A 16,271-nucleotide genomic window follows, 5' to 3' on the forward strand; every position below is an offset into this window, starting at 1 on the left:
CAGAAATATAAACATAGGGGTGCCTGGGTGGCTCAGCTGGTTAAGCATCTGACTTTGGCTCAGGTCATGATCTCAAGGTTCACGAGTTCAAGCCCTGCATCAGGCTCTGTGTTGACAGCTCAGAGCCTGGAGCCTGCTTCAGATTCTGTGTCTCCCTCTCTCTCTGCCCCTCCCCAGCTCATGCTCTGTCCCTTTCTTTCTGTAAAAGAAGAAGAAGAGGAAGAGGAAGAAGAAGAAGAAGAAGAAGAAGAAGAAGAAGAAGAAGAAGAAAGAACCAACCAACTGTGGATGTAGATTTATGCCCAGAGATGTTCATCACAGCTTTAGAGTATAAAAAATGTTTTTAACCAAAAATACCCCTCTTCCTCTGTCCTCTCCACTCTCAAGGCTCCACTGGGCACCTCTCCTCTGCAGTTCTAAAGCCTCTGGACTTCTCTCTGTGGTCATGGTCTTGTTCTGGGGAAGACTTGCCTGCTTACCTGTCGTCTACTTCCCTCAGTCTGAGCTTCATGAGGACAGGGGCCACATTGCACTCAGCACCTGTTATGGTGTCCAGCACATCATAAACACCTGATCCATGTTTAATTTGCCCCAGCCAAGTTCTCAGTTCTCTCAGGTGGAGATTCAGACTAAGCAATAATAATGAAGCTTGGAGAGAATCCAGTCCATTTCTCCTAAGATATCTGTGTTGTGTGTGTGTGTGTGTGTGTGTGTGTGTGTGTGTGTTTGTGGGGAGGAATAACCTTGGAAATGTTACTGATATTTTCCTGGCTTTTCTGTTTGGCTTCAGAATGGCCTTATCAGCTTGCTCATTTTTTTTTTAAATTTTTTTTAATGTTTTATTTATTTTTGAGACAGAGACAGAACATGAACAGGGGAGGGTCAGAGAGAGAGGGAGACACAGAATCTGAAGCAGGCTCCAGGCTCCGAGCTGTCAGCACAGAGCCCGACGCGGGGCTCGGACCCACGGACCGTGAGATCATGACCTGAGCCGAAGTCGGACGCTCAACCGACTGAGCCACCCAGGCGCCCCTCAGCTTGCTCATTTTTAAAGTTTGTTTGTAGATTTCTCTAAACTTAAAATTTTGCTTAACATTTATTTATTATTGAGAAACAGAGACAAAGCACGAGCATGGGAGGGGCAAAGAGCGGAGGAGACACAGAATCCGAAGCAGGCTCCGGGTTCCGAGCTGTCAGCACAGAGCCCGACGTGGGGCCCGAACCCACAAACTGCGAGATCATGACCTGAGCTGAAGTCGGACGCTTACCTGACTGAGCCACCCAGGTGCCCCTAAACTTTTCTTTTTTAAGGCATAAAAACTATAATAAAGCTTTGCATTTCCAGGGCGCTTTCCCATCAAAGAGCTCAAAGCTTGACAATATATCTTAGTTTCTTGGAGGAACTAGTGACATTCTAGAGGGGTAAGAGGGAAGGGAAGCATTCACAACTTAAATGACAGTGCTGTATCTGCCCAATTTAATTAAACTTGTTGCCATTTAAAGAGAAGTGCCCCCCATGAAGCTGGTTTTCCAGGAAATGAACCCTTCTTTTTTTCATTTTTTTCTCCTCAGAAAACTCTAGCTACAGCCTACTAGGTTACCTTGCTCTATGGTTGAAGTATTTCATCACCTATTGGTCTAACAAGAAAAAAGGAATAGCCCATTTTCCTGTGAACTCTAAATTCACATGATGACCACACCATGTCATTTATAGGAAAAGGCTGCCCCCAGAGCCACTCCAATTTGGGATCAGTTAAAAACCCAGGAAATGAAACCACCTCTCTGGGATCTGCATCTCCTTCACAGATTCTCATTGGCTTCAGGGGCTGCCTTCTGCTCCGTGTGTTGGGAATCAAGCCTCAGTGACCCTAGGGACAGAATTAGGAATGACACCAACTGTTCATCACCATAAGAGACAGGACCTCCCCTCTGTCCTTACACCACCGACAAACTTTTATTTCTGACCAGGAAAGAGTTTCTCTGCCTTGGCCACTGTGTTCCCTCATCAGAGCTAATTTTGGGAATGACATCTTCTTCCCCAGGCTTAAGTCATAAGCACCAAGCCTTCCTTCCCTCTGTTGGATACTGCAATGAACCTTGTATTAAACTGAAAAGAAAAGCTTTTTTTATTGGTATTTTTATTTTTTTTACCAAGCCCTCTTGGTGCTAAAACATCTTGACATTAATTTGTGTGAAAATAGCTAGAGAATCAAAACCTAATCTAATACAAAAAAGAGACCCGGGTGACCTCAGGTTACAATACAAAGGGCTTCGTGGGTCCTGGGGATTGTTTGTAATACAGACTGTGGCAAATGTGAGCAATTGATTACACACCCTGTGGTTTTCCCATCAAAGAGCTGGTTATGAAAGGAAATAAAACTCCGCCATTAGTAACCGAAGACACACGTCATGATAGATACGGGCTATCTTTATGGGAGAGAACAAATCATGTACTTGAGTATGTTGCCTAGAGGGCTGTGTATGAATAAAAGTGGCTTTACACAGTTATTCGAATAATGATAATTTAATGATTTTTACACTAAAAAACAATGTAGAGCTAACTAGAATTTTCTGCCTAAATATGAATGTAAAATTGAACAATGTAAAACTGGATTTCACAGCCACAGATTTTAATGGATTGTTTCTGTTCACTTGGGAAAGATTAGGTAGGGTGAGGAGTACTATATGTCTTCCAAAGACGTTTCTCTAAGAGTAATCAAATAGTGTAAAATGGAGAAAAATGGTTTGAATTCCAAGAAATCATTCCTCTTGGACCATGACAACTTTGAAGAAAAATATTTTCACAAAATTTCATTTTAATCATCTTCTTTACAAAGCACAATACTTAAGACTTTTCTAAATACAATTTTAGAAAATGAAGCAAAAAAATAATCTCCATAGATGCTGGTCGAGTCCATGCTGAATGCAAAAGAATTTCTTCAAAAACGATCCTTCCAAGCTTTTCAATATTCTCGACGGGTCCATTTTGTAAAGAGTAAAGATGGAGGCTGCTCAGGCAGTGGCTCGTCCGTTCCAAAATGTAGAATCCTCTTGCTGGTTAGCCCAAGGGGCAGTAACGACGTTAAATATGCCACCTCCTCCTTCTAGAATGACTTCTCCCTCTCCTTGTACAAAGAAAGCCAGTGGCTTCCGCGAGGGGAAGATGAGAGCTCTCTACATCCCAGGTTGCTAGTGCCCCACGAGGGCGCTCCAACCTCTCAATTTAATTATTAACAATCCTACTCTGTGTACACATCATATAAAACTATATCGTTAGGGATTTTCATGATGAGTAAAGGAGAAATCCAAACATCAAAGAATTCAATCCTCATTCTTCTATTAGGCGGTGGGAAATCTCTCAAGGCGTTAAGTTTAATGTAGAAATGCGTAGAAGAGTCAAGGGGTTCAGGAATGTTTTATGCCGCCCTTGGAAGCTTGGTGCTCCCAGCCCCCAGCACACTGCGGGCAAGGCTGCTGAAAAGGCAATATGTCCAGGCATGGGAACGTAGGATGGGAGGTTTCTTTCTCTATGTGCTCCCTTCCCTTAATTGCGCCCCCGCCCCGGAAGACCAGGGTGTCTGGGCTCCGTACGGACAGTACTCTGGAGGAAGTCGCAGCCTCAAGCAGCAAGGATGAGTATGTCGGCAAGAGGAAGGCGGGGGAAGGGAGAGACGAAGAAAAAGACATTTATTTGTAATACTTCTGATCATCGATAACATGTGGTGATTTCTTTTTTGCATTACTCCTTCCGTGTTATCAATTCTCATTCTTTGTGGTTGTGCAAATCCATTAATGTTTAGTACTTCCACTCGAAAACTCAGGAAATAGACAAAGCAGCTTTTTTAGAAACACATGAAACGTCTTCAGGGGCCCTTAAGGGACCACCCCCCACCCCCCATCCCCAAACAATCTTGCAATACAGTATGCCCCCTTATTTTCAGCTAAGGATGAGGAAACAGTTACACAGTCTAAGGCTGAGCTGTTCATTTGCTACAGAGATAAAGCGGACAAGCAAACACCAGTTTCCTGGGGACGGAAAAAGCAATTCCATAAATGCAAGAAAGATCCAATGGCCACACTTCAACAAGAGCGTGCCCCCATTCTCTTGGACCTGAGGAAGGGGTTACAAGAGAACAAGGCAAATGACATTATGTGAGTACAGTTTCAACAACAGCACACACGGATGACCCAGTGCGGGAAATAACACAACTTCCCCCCCTGGTTTTCATTGCATTTTACGTTTATTTATTTTTGCTTTCATAATGCATATTCTGTTCACGCAAAAGGTGCAAAGGACAGGAAGCAGGGGTTTAACTTGGCTGATGAAAAATCAAGCAGGGGTGACATTTCTAGTTCCATGAACCACCTACAACTAGGAGAACTTAAACGTCACAGCTGGCACCACAGAGCACGCCCAACTTCACAGCTGTCTCCTCTTGGGACCTTTGGCTAGGTGAGAGAAGCTTTGAAGACAGTGGCCTCTAGTGGACTTTGAGGAGTGGCTTTAAAAAAATGTGGGGTTTTTTTTGTTGTTGTTGTTTTTTGTTTTTTGTGTTTTTTTCGTTTTTTGGTTTTTTTTTTGTTTTGTTTTGTTTTGTTTTTTTGAATCATGGTAGCTGCATCACAAAAGCTCCAATCAAGAGGGTGGTAAAAAGAAGGCACAGATCATTGCAAATACCAGGTTTTCTCTTTCTCTTTTTGTAAATATACCATCATATATAAGCTAAAATTTATCTTAGGGTGGCGGGTTGGCTGGCAGGGGAAGGGACGGGTCGGACCTAAAATTGCATATGTAATAGAATCTAGAGGGGACACAAAGCGAGGCAGCTTTCTGCCCAAAGCAAAAGAATGGAACGCTCGCTCTGGACGATGTGGAATACAAACACTGGGGGAATCTGTGACAAAACACGATTAAAAAAAATCATAAAATTATAAAGCTTGTAAACGAATAATCTGAAATTACATTTTATTAATGGAAAATATCATCAAAATAGTACCACTATGGACTAAACTGCCTGAGTTTTCGTTTCGCATGAGATCTCATAGTAAAAAAAGCCTTTAGCACAATTTGCTCTAAGTCACAACCAGTGCCATGCCCAGGATTATACCATGGGGAAGAGTCTCCTCTTGGATGGAATTTGTGTTGTGCTATCAAGACTTTTGTGCTAATCTTGCAAACAGGGACATGTTGAGGCAAACCTTTAATCTTTTGGCACAAGGTTATTTTGGCTGGGGCGGAAAATTTGAGTCTCGGACTCAGGATGAATAATGTGACATTTCATTTATCAAGTATTCATTTTGATTGAAGAGCTTTCTTTATGTCATTAACTTCCATCTATAAAGGAAAAACAAGAGCCGAACAAAATCATAATGAATTCGCCGGTGTGAGAGAAGCTCAAAGATAATCAACCTGGTCGACAAAGAAAATAATCAACGTGACACTTTTAAAGGTGAAACGGGTAAAATGACCTCTGAATGACGAGTTGACGACGATGCCAGAAATGACATAAACCTAAGGAGCAGGCGCACAGATGCGGTGCGCTAGCAAACGGTGGATGTTTTCATTCTTGGGCTGCCAGGAAGCACCACTTGTCAGAAGGGGCAGTAATTGCAGTGTCCTGGCCGGAGGGCGGAGCAGGCTGTCCAGACGTGCCGGACCACCTAGCAGTGTCGGAAGGCAGCTCCGGTTGGGCCCGGGGGCGGGGGGGAGGGGAGACTGTCTGAGAAGCAGTTCCCTAACGTTTCTGTAAGTAGCCTGGGTCCCAGTGACCACCAAGGACACCAACTGGGTGAAAGCTGAAAGTCTGCCTCCGTCCTTTTGCAACCCTCTGCCACTTGGTAACGGCTGAGCTGGCTCGGAGGGTGAAGGGGGGCAGGGCTCCGATGCCCTGGCAGGACTGACACGGTCGTCGGTGAGAGGCAAAGAGGTGAAAGCAAGTTCTGAGTGCGGACAGCTGTGGTCTTTGGAGTTCCAATGACAGAAGCCCGCTGGCGGTGGGGTCCCCCCAGCCCCATGCCCTCTGGCAGTTACTCTAATGAGGCCTTTGGAAATTGGAGGGAGCTTTTCACAGAGACGTTTCAGATAAACCCCAAACGAGAAACCCAACTAGGGGCACATTTAGTAAATGCCTCCCTTCCCTAAGACTTCCTGGATCGCAGGAGAGGACGAGAACATGAGCCTGTCCAATTCCAAGAAAATCGCCACAGGATTTGATCGCACATCTAAATCTGCAGAGAACTAAAAATCATTTACTTTCAAAATGAAGCCCCCCGATGCTGCCCCCAACCCGAACTGAGCCTCTCGAGAGGGAGCAGGACCCCGAGGGACCCACCTGCAACCGAAGCCGGATTTTCTTCTCTTCATCCAACTCTGACAGTAACTGCTTAATCTCTCGTCTGAAAAACAAATGGCCACGAAATGAAACAAAAGCCCAGACTTCCTCAATAAGAGATAAGAAGCCTCTTACCATTACAAAGTCCATCTGAGCCTTTTACAGACAAAACGTGGACACAACATTGTGTTTCCTTTGCATTGTTATTGCTTGATATTTACCGCAGACAGAAAGGCTTGCTATTATTTCTGGGCTCCCCAAATGTGTGACCGTCCAACAGGAGGTCTGAAATGACCTCTGAGATCCCTTAGTCCAAGCTTCTCCTAAGAGGAGAAGACAGGGAAGGCGAGGCCAGAGAGGTGGACGGACTCGCCGGAGGCCTTAGACTCCGGGTATCCAGGCTGAGATTCTGTCGCCTTCCCTCTAACGATCCCTTGGTTATGGAATCACTGGTCTTTAAGTGTATTTACATAATGATTTCCACTGCGGACATTTCTGTCACTCCCCACATACTTATTTTTCACAGAGTTTTAAAGTAATAAAAGGCTACTGCCTATGTTTCCAATGAGTCTCACAAAACCTTACAAATAGTAATACCTGGGATCTTGGGGTTAAGGCAGATGAACTGACGATATGGTAATCACGTCATCGAGAAAGTAGACACGAGTTAGGACACGCAGTCTAACGCCTTTTACAACATGAAATAATGAAGTGGGACACAATTAATCATCTTGCAAATTCAAGACTCTGTATTTAGGACACTGCAACCATCACCGCTCTGGTCAGAGAACTGTACTCCATTTTAAGGGATCGAACATTCCATCTAACACGTATGTTTTTACAAACTGGATTGGGAAATCAAAAACCAAGGACTGCAGAAACAGCATAATAAATAAGGTATAAGCTACACTGCGTGTGCTCACTTCAAGTGATGGTCCCTATACTTGGTCGGTGTCCCGGCCCTGCCGCCGACACACCGGGTTCTCTGACATTAACCAGTGGTGACTCATTGCTGTGTTTGCTCAAGCACACGCTATGCACCTCTATCTCAGCGGGCACTACTCAGAGCTTAGGAAAGAAGTAGCGGCGATCCTAAGCAGACAGCGCGACTCCAGGAAGACGACGGCAGGCAAAGCCTGGAGTCTGGCAGATCGGAGGAGTTGGTTGGGGGAGCCAGTGCAAAGAAAGGCACTGAGTACTGAACCAGTAAACGGGGGCCCGAGTCCACAAAGAGGAAGGGAGATCGGGAGATCGACGGGGAAGGGTCGGCGCTGGAGCAGGGACGTAAGAACCAGCATGTTGGGGGATGAGGGGAGTCAGCACAGACTTCAGCTGAAGGCTGAAAGGGACACGTGGAACGAAGACAGGAGATTTTAGGGGCCCGATGGCCGTGGGCACGGAGGCCAGGCTGACGACGGCTGACAGAGACGGGCACTGGAGAGCGTTCTCTGTGACCCGTTGATTCAACAAGATATTGGCCGGGGAAGGACAATCCTGGGCAACTGGGCCCGGGCCTCACGGCGGGGAGGGACATGGGGCGGGCTGGGGGGAGGGGGAGGCCCTGAAGCGCTGGCGGGTCTTCAATGTGAGGCAGGCGCAGGCCATTTCTGATGCTCCAGGCCCCAATCAGCGGCCCCAAGGGCTGAAGCCCTGGGTCCAGGCCAGCCCGACTCAGTGATGGTCCTCTTCAGAAGGCTGAGGACCAGCGCTCTGGGATGTACTGGGGCCGTGGGGTCCCTGTCTAGGCAGGAGACACACGTCACCCGGACACGGACGGGGCTGGTGGTTGGTTACCTAAACCTGTAACCCACAGAATCGGATAGGAGATAGGGACTTTACAGAACTGGAGGCAGCCCGGCTGGCCCTGAGACACCCTCTCTAGATCCAGCCGGTTGAGTCGGCAGAGTTATTTGATGGATATCTTCCAGGGAAGGGGTAAGACCGGGGGACCCCAATGTCACACGACACCTCCCAGCTGGAGCGGAACAGAACCTGAACGGAGCCGCAACGCTCCGAGTAAGTCCCTCGTAACCCTTGTCCTACCTCGGTGCTCTAGAGAAAAGGGGTTCTGAGATTAGGTACGTTTCAGAAAACTAGCACACCATCCTCTCCGTCTTCCTGATGTCCAGCAAAGGCTGGGAGCAGTCCTTTAGAGAAGCCATCACTGTGTTTAACCCCAAATCCCCCAAGTATCTGGCCACAACACACATCAGGGCCATCTGGCATGCCAGGCTTCTGCCAGCTGCAGAGGTGCTCCCAGGGCATGACCGTGGGCCTCCGGCCCACCGCCCGCCACTGCCCCGGCACCTCCCACCCAGAAGGGATGCGCCGACTCGCCAGCCACCGGGCTGCTCCGTGTGCCCGCGAGCCCACCCGTGCTGCTCTGTCCGCTGGACTGCTCTGCTCTTGGTGACCCTAGATCGTCTTTCAAAAGCCCATTCAGGGGCGCCTGGGTGGCTCGGTTGGTGAAGCGTCCGACTCCGGCTCAGATCGTGATCTCAGGGTTCGTGAGTTCAAGCCCTGAGTTGGGCTCTCTGGTGAGAGATTCTCTCCCTCGCCCTCTCTCTCTGCCCCTCCCCTGCTTGCACTGTATCTCAAAACAAATTTTGAAAATATAAAAAAAAATTATTTTTTAAAACTCCTCTTTGGGAAACACCTCCATAGATGCCCCCCGCTGCCCCATTTCCCCCAAGAAAGAGCTAAGAGATCCCTAAACTCCGAGCGTCAGTTTACTCAGGTAAGGACCTCGCGGCGTCTAACCTCTTTACTGTCTTTGTCACCGCATACAGCGCCCTGGGTAATGTTTATGTGTGCAATTTATTTTCGCTTATGGGCCTTTCTCCGCATCTAAGTGCTCCGTGAGGACCAGGGGTGCGGAGAGCGTGTGTAGGCACGCACGGAGAGAGCCCCGAGTCTCACAAGCAGAACATCTTGTGAAGCGTAAGGTCTTGGGTCTAAAGATCCCCCACATCTCTGTCATCCATGACAGCCTCTAAACGCAAGCCGATTACTTCGTCAGACAGCTCACTGAAGAAACGGCCAGTTTTCTGGTGCTAGAAGAAAAGCTGGCTGTTGGGCTCGTTACAAAGCGGTACACGTGCACACTTCATCTTGTGGGGATTTAAAGATCTTCCTTTTCAGCGGCCCGCCGTCCCTGCGTGCAGCGGATCCGGTTTACGCAAGAAGCTGAGGGAAGCGAAGCCTCTCAGGTTCAAACCCAACTCACCCCTGCTGCCACCACCCTGGGGAAGCGGGCCGCGTGCCGAGGCAGGCGGGGACCCAGGCTTGCGGAACGAGGCCGTGGCCCAGCAGAGAGCAACCTGCGGGGTGGCCAGAGAAGGGCCCGACACTCACTTCTGCTGGTCCTTCATAGTCTCGATGATGCTCCTCAGCTCGCGGACCTGCGTCCTTAGCTCCTCCACGGCCGCCTGGCTGCTGGCCGCAGGCTCCGTCTTTGGTTTTCCTTCCGAGCCAAACAGAGACGGGGAGTTGGCTCTGTGTCCGGCTGTTCCCAAAGAGGATGACAGGGGGGAGGATGTTGCCGAGGACAGAGAGGCTGGCCCGCCACCACCACCTGCAGCCATGGTCCCTGGCTTGGGCGGCAGGGACGCTTTGTTGTCTGACACCTATGACAAGGGAAGGCAGAGAGGATTCAGGCGGGGGATTCGTGCTGAGTAAAGTCCCCCCCCCCCACATCCCCGTCCCCACCGCCCAAGACACACTCGTCACACCCCGTCATCCACAAGACCCCAAGGGCCCACTTGGCACAGGCATCCCCCCTTCACGTGCCTCCCCCTGTGTGCTTTAACTTCGACCACCCTTCTGGACAGGTAGTTCCTAACCGGTTTAGCGTGCAAGTCCGGAGGCCCGCCTGCTTGCTAGGCTCTGCGAACTCCGAAGCGAGCAAAACACGTTCCCAGCTCCCAAGAGCTCAGAACACAGCACAGTGCAGACAGACAAGCCGACACACTGCAGATGCGGGGGAGTCCGCACACAGGGAGGTAAGACACAGAGCTGCGCAAGTACGCCAAAGGGACCGGCCATTCGGGAGGGAAGGTATCGGGGAGCTGCTGACGGCCCCATCCTGGAGGAGGAGGACTAGGAGGCGGCCGGAAGAGGAAGGGTGACTGGAGAGAAAGGTTCTAGGAGGAGGGAATGGGCTCGGCAAAGGCTCAGAGACCGGGGAGTGAGACACATTCACGGCAAGCGGGTCACTCGGCAGCCAGGAAGACGCTGGGGACGGGGCTCAGGCCGGGGAGGTAGAGCGGGCTGGCGGAGGGGGTTAAAAACATCCTGCACGGAGCTCACGATGACAATGGCTGTAGAAAGGCCTAGAGGTTGGCAGGTCAGGAGGGCGAAGGCATGGCTGGGAGAGTCACATACAACGAAAGCTAGGAACGGGGAGGGGGAGGGTTGACAGACAGCGGCCAAGGGAAAAGAGAGAGGACAGCTCTGAGAGACGCAGCGGAGGCAGGCTCAACCAACCAAGAGATGCGGCGCCCGGCCTCAGGGAGTAGACGCGCCGTGGGCGGCTGTGGTTCCGGACCAGCTACAGGGTCACGGGTGGGGACGGAGGAAGCAGGCATGGAGGCTGTACCCTTTGTGGCAGGAGGAACAGCGCGAAGGCCCAGAAAAGTTTCACTTCTGACACACTGAGTTTCAGGAGCCTGACGGATAGCCACGGGGACATGCCCAGTGGGCAGAGGAAGGCATGAAAAAGTGAGCTGGGCCAGAGAAATCACCTGAGGAAGCGGTGCCATGGGGGTGAATAGCACAGAATTAGGAGAGAAGAGGCCCGATGATGGGGCCTGGGGACTCCCTAACGTGAAGAGGTGGGGAGAGAAAGGACACCCCTTGGGGACTGGGGCAGAGCGGTGAGCGATGAGACAAAGCAAGACCAGAAGAGAGGTGTGGGTTACGGAGGTCCCCTGAGGGGTTTCCAGAAGGAAAAAGGGTTGGATAAGTGCATCAAAGGTGCTGAGAGGAAAACGGAGGTTGGGGGGCATTTGGTGGAACAAAGGAGACTGAAGACTGATCATGACGGGTCAGCACCTGAACAGGAGGTGAGGGGTGTGGCCTGCAAGTGTAGAACCCTCTTTCCAGAAACCCGCCTGAAGATGGAAGGTGGGAGAAAGAGAAAGCGTTCAATGGAGAAGCTTCAGGAGGAGACGGAATGATGTAACGGTTCTGTTTGCTTTCAAAGAAGGGGGAGATGCTGAGCCGGATAATATCCTAAGGAAAAGACCAATGACGGGCCAGGCCGAAGACAGTGGAGACAGACCGGGCCGGCCTGATGGAGGAGTGCCCCGAGGAGGAGGCCGGGAGGGCACAGGCAGTGGGACAGTCATGGGCGGGAGGGCAAAGGGGCATCGGGCCACCCAGGGGAGGAAGCGGCAGCGAGGGAAAGTGAGATCCTGAGGCCCAAGGCAGGTTGGGGGGAGGGCAAGCAGCAGACAGGGCGCTGGGAGGCGAGGGGGTGAGTGACGGGGAAGTTGAGGCCGGTGGTAAAGCTTGGCAACGCAGCTGGGACTCTTCCAGCAGCAGGTGCCCAGGGCAAGAGCCAAGAAGGGGCCTGGCTGGCACGGTGAGGAGGGAGAGCGTGGATTCCGGCTGTGCTAGAGAGAGAGACTGGGCAGAGGGAGCCAGAAGCAGATGGGCCATCATTCCCAGCCTCCCCGCCCGCCTTTTCTCTGCCAAGTTACCATTGAGGAAAAGCGCTTTCTGCTGCCAGGGAGAGCGATCTGCCATCCCGTGCTTATTGCTGTAGGAGTTAGAGTAAGAGGGAAGAGGGACTGACATTTATGCAGCACTGGTCACGTGCCGGACGTCGCTAGATAATGGAAACGAGGATCAGCTGGCACCCACTTTCGACTGAGCAGGAAACGGAAGCTTAGGGACGTGGTTGAGAAATCCCCCAAGCTCACAGCTAATAACGGGCAGAACCGGGCTTCAATCCTCTCCTCTGCCGGCTGGAACCTCAAGCCCCGTACCATGACTGCCTGAGCCTGAAGATTCACGCTCTCCTGTCATTATTTTCTTTGCTTCTTTCCTATTCCTGGGTTCATGCTTTTCCCCACTTCCCGCTCTGCATTGTCACATACCTCCTCCAACCTACCGATGTCCTCACAGACTGACTTTCAGGCAACTCTTCAAGCGATGCTTCTTTTAGTATTTCCTACGTAACTTTCTCCCCCAGCCCACTGCAGCCGGCAAATAGCCTTTCAAGCTCTGACAAGAGTTTCGGCCACTATGCACCCTGACCAAGGTAGTTCACGTATAGAAGCAATAAACAACGTGACCCGACAACCCCCAGGAAGGGACAGGGGCTAATGGGGTGGGACCGTGTAAATCAGAAACATGAAGAGCCGCTGCCTACCAGTAGATGTCACTACAGAGACACCCCGGGGATGTCAGCCAGAGCGCAGCTATGGGAAAAAGCGGGTCTAAATCCAGTTTCTGCAAATGGAATCCTTTCATAAAGGAAGACTGCTTTAGTTTTGTGACTAACTACAATTGATGTGTTTTATAGGATCATATTTTTGCTTACTAGACCAGGTTTTTAAGAAAATCTAGACGTATGTGTAAATTCTTAAATCTGTGAGAAGGAAAAGCCTACATACCCTGTGATTTCTTTGTGTTCGTTCCTGCTTCAAGTGCCTTAAAAAAGCGGGTGTAGCGTTCTGCTGTTAGAAAGCAGTTGCTAATGTTTATAGAAAATAATTCCAACTGACTGGGTTCTCTTAGCACGAGAAAACACATTCTGAGGCTGAACAGACCCAGTACAGGGTATCCTTCAAAAGCCGCGCGCAGTAGCTGAACACTGCTATTCCGTTCCCTGGGCATGCAGTGAAACCAAAATGGTTTTAGACTATCGATCGATCGTAATAAATGGATCCGAATCAGCTTTTCTTTAAGGGACTCGCTTTAGTTCTTGAAAGCCACGTGCTGCCAAACATAACCTGTGATATCATCGGTTTTGAACACAAAAGCCAAGACCTGTGGGCAGAGCGCACGGCACTGAATGTACCTCATGTGCTCTCTGCCACACCGCTGGGCTCCTGAGGCTGCTTCGGCGGTGGTGGTGGGGACGGTGACAGCGGCAGTGGTGCGTGAGGGCGTGTGCTCGTGTGTGGCTGACGGTATGCCGAGGAGATCAAACCACAAGAGAAAACATGAAAAAGCCACAACTAACCTTGCAGCTCAGACATTCCGCCCAGTTTGAGGGACTTTTTAAAAACACGTGTCTGGGGTTTTGATGACTGAAGTAGTAACTGTTACTGAAGAATGACAAAAACTCGCATGGTCTGTGGCAACGGACTAAATGTTTGTGTCCTGCACGCCCCACCCCTGCCACTCGTATGTGGAAATCCTAGCCCTGAGTTGGGCTATTAGGAGGCAGGGCCTCGGGAAGTGTGAAGGTCATAAGCGTGGTGCCTCAGGAATGCAATTAGTGCCCTTAGAAAAAAGACCTCAGACAGCTCCTCACCCTAGTTTCTACCACGTGAGGAGACAACGAGAAGTCAGCTGTCTGCAACCCACCGTCACCGGAACCGGCCACGCCGGCACCCTGATCTCGGAATGCCGGCCTCCAGAACTGAGACCTAACTGCCTGCCGCTTCTAAGCCCCCCATCGACGCCACTCTGTTACAGCAGCCCGAACGGACTAAGACTCCCGTTTATCCTCGTCTGGGTTAGAACTCCTCGTCAGAGCGTACACGGAAAGGCAGGGATCCCTTGCCATGGCTGGTCACTCACTTGGGATATGGTAACAGTCTTTGAAGTTTTCTTTGATGCTTCCACTCCTCTGTGTGCAAGTGAAACGTGTTCCTCTTTATCTTCTTCGGGACTTGGGGAGTCAAAGATATCAGGGCTTGAAAGGGAAGACTGGATAAAGCCAAAAGAAAATGCTTTTGTCAGAATTACACCTTAGCTGACATAGCTTTTGTTCACATAATGTCGTATGCTTTTCAAAGCGCTCGACACTTCTACTTTGTTTCTCTCCTCGTTATAACCTCGAGAGGCAGAAAGTGTGCTCTATCTGGTGCACTAGAGACAGTGGCAGAACTGGGACTAAGAAGCAAGATTTCCTACAGCAGGGATCTTTCCATGGGATCTTTCCACTGATGGCCGCCGGTCATTTCACCCGTGCAGGCCTGCATCACCGTCCTTTCCGGCTCCCTCCATCCTTCAGAGCCTCCCGTCTTTCTGTAAACATCTGCTACTGTGTGTTGAGCACTGAGCTTGATACCGGACTTAGGTGACATGCCCGACACGGTCCCTGCTCTCACAAGGCTGACAGTCCAGTGCAAAGGGACACACAAGTCAAGAGGAGGCTGCCTCGAAGCTGCCTCTCCTTCATTCCCTCTGGATCCTTTTCCAGGACCACAAAATCTGAGGCGAAGTGAAGTGCCTACAAGAACTTTTCTGAGAGGAAACTGTTTCAGGGAGCAAGAGGTCACAGGCCCGGGGGCCAGTGAGTGACATTTCCGCAGCCCCAGAGCACAGCCCTGCCTGCAAGGGGTGGGGGTGTGGGGGGAAGCTCACCTCTAATGTGACGTCTACTGCTAAATCTCCACCCTCGTCGCCAGGGACAATCAACATCCGTGGTGGATTCTATGTTTGCTAAGGTGCATTTACAGAATGGCGGCATCTTTTGGTAAAACACGGGGATAATACTCCTACCCTTTCTGCCTCACTGTGAAGGTCAAAAAGCTGGATGAATGTGAACCAATTCACTGGAGTGCACGTGGACAGAAAAGATGACTGTGCTAGAATTTCCCAATTTTAGGACCAAACAAATGAAACTAAGCGTTCCTGTGGCAAGGAATCTTTCTAAACGACGAATCTTCCAGAGATCTCTTTGGGTGTGCTCATACTTAGCATAGAAGTGTGGCTAAGTGTGGGAAAACAGTCCTATTTAGAATCATCACTGGTGTCATTATTGAAAAATCATGCCTACATCATGCCATGTTTATCTTCTTCTGTTGACTATTTTCTACGGCAGAAAACTAATATATTTAGGGATTTGTAAGCAAAGTTTGAAAATGAAAAGGTCTTACTTGTTAATCTTTGTTTCCTCTGAAAATCCAAGTACCTAGAATAACACCCCGAACTAAGCTTTCTTATTAATCTAAGCTTAACTGCTTAAGCACCTTGCAATGCCTATATCCTTTCATTCTGAGATTTTATTCAAAAAGCCAGTTTCGGGGCGCCTGGGTGGCTCAGTCGGTTGAGCGACCGACTTCGGCTCAGGTCATGATCTCACGGTTTGTGAGTTCGAGCCCCACGTCGGGCTCTGTGCTGACGGCTCAGAGCCTGGAGCCTCTTCAGATTCTGTGTCTTTCTGTCTCTCTCTCGGCCCCTCCCCTGCTCACACTCTGTCTCTCTCTCTGTCTCAGAAATAAATAAACATTAAAAATAAAAATAATAAAAAAAGCCAGTTTCCTCCTCTGTAACCTAGAGTTCATGAGCTGTCAGCCAAAGCTTGCTCTTTGAATGCAATAAACATAAATCAGCTCAGAGCAGGGTGAGAGGCCCTGGGCTGGGGAATCCTGACTGGTGCATTTCCCCAATCATTCCTTCCAACGGCCTGTTAGGAATATGTCCATACCCACGATCCCATTTTGCTATGAAAAACCTACAGGTACTAAGCGGAAGAAGAGCAAATACGAATTCAAAGTACGCATCTACGTGGGGATGGATGGGAACGAAGGAAGAGAGTGATTATACTTCTTTAAAGCATAAATGTATCCTGTTATTTCAAGCCTTCAAATAAAATTGTTCCATATAAAAATGCCCAACTCTGAGTCACTGTGCCATAAGCTTCCCATGGGCAGGGCCCATGTGTGTCTCGCTCCCAGTCGCAGCCTTGGTACCCGGCTCAGAGCGGAGTCCCCATGAGATAAATGCCTATAAATATTTGTTGAATGAGCGAATGAA

At 49.7% G+C, this 16,271-nt stretch overlaps 1 protein-coding gene across 4 annotated transcripts in view; it reads right to left on the reverse strand.

Moving 5' to 3' along the window:
- Positions 1-2,784: 2,784 nt before the first annotated feature.
- Positions 2,785-16,271, reverse strand: part of SH3KBP1 (SH3 domain containing kinase binding protein 1) — a 334,711-nt gene continuing 321,224 nt past the window's right edge. For 2 of the 4 annotated variants that reach the window (XM_030304713.1, XM_030304716.1), the window contains 4 exons: positions 14,088-14,216; positions 9,687-9,958; positions 6,333-6,396; positions 2,785-5,335 (listed from right to left, as the gene is read on the reverse strand). In XM_030304713.1, coding sequence (XP_030160573.1) covers positions 5,294-5,335; positions 6,333-6,396; positions 9,687-9,958; positions 14,088-14,216 — 507 coding nt within the window. In that variant the 3' untranslated portion in view covers positions 2,785-5,293. The remainder of the gene's footprint in view (positions 5,336-6,332; positions 6,397-9,686; positions 9,959-14,087; positions 14,217-16,271) is intronic. The other 2 variants (XM_030304715.1, XM_030304714.1) reach the window with 2 other exon arrangements.

Source organism: Lynx canadensis, chromosome X (assembly GCF_007474595.2).
Source record: "Lynx canadensis isolate LIC74 chromosome X, mLynCan4.pri.v2, whole genome shotgun sequence".
NCBI classification, from domain to species: domain Eukaryota; kingdom Metazoa; phylum Chordata; class Mammalia; order Carnivora; family Felidae; genus Lynx; species Lynx canadensis.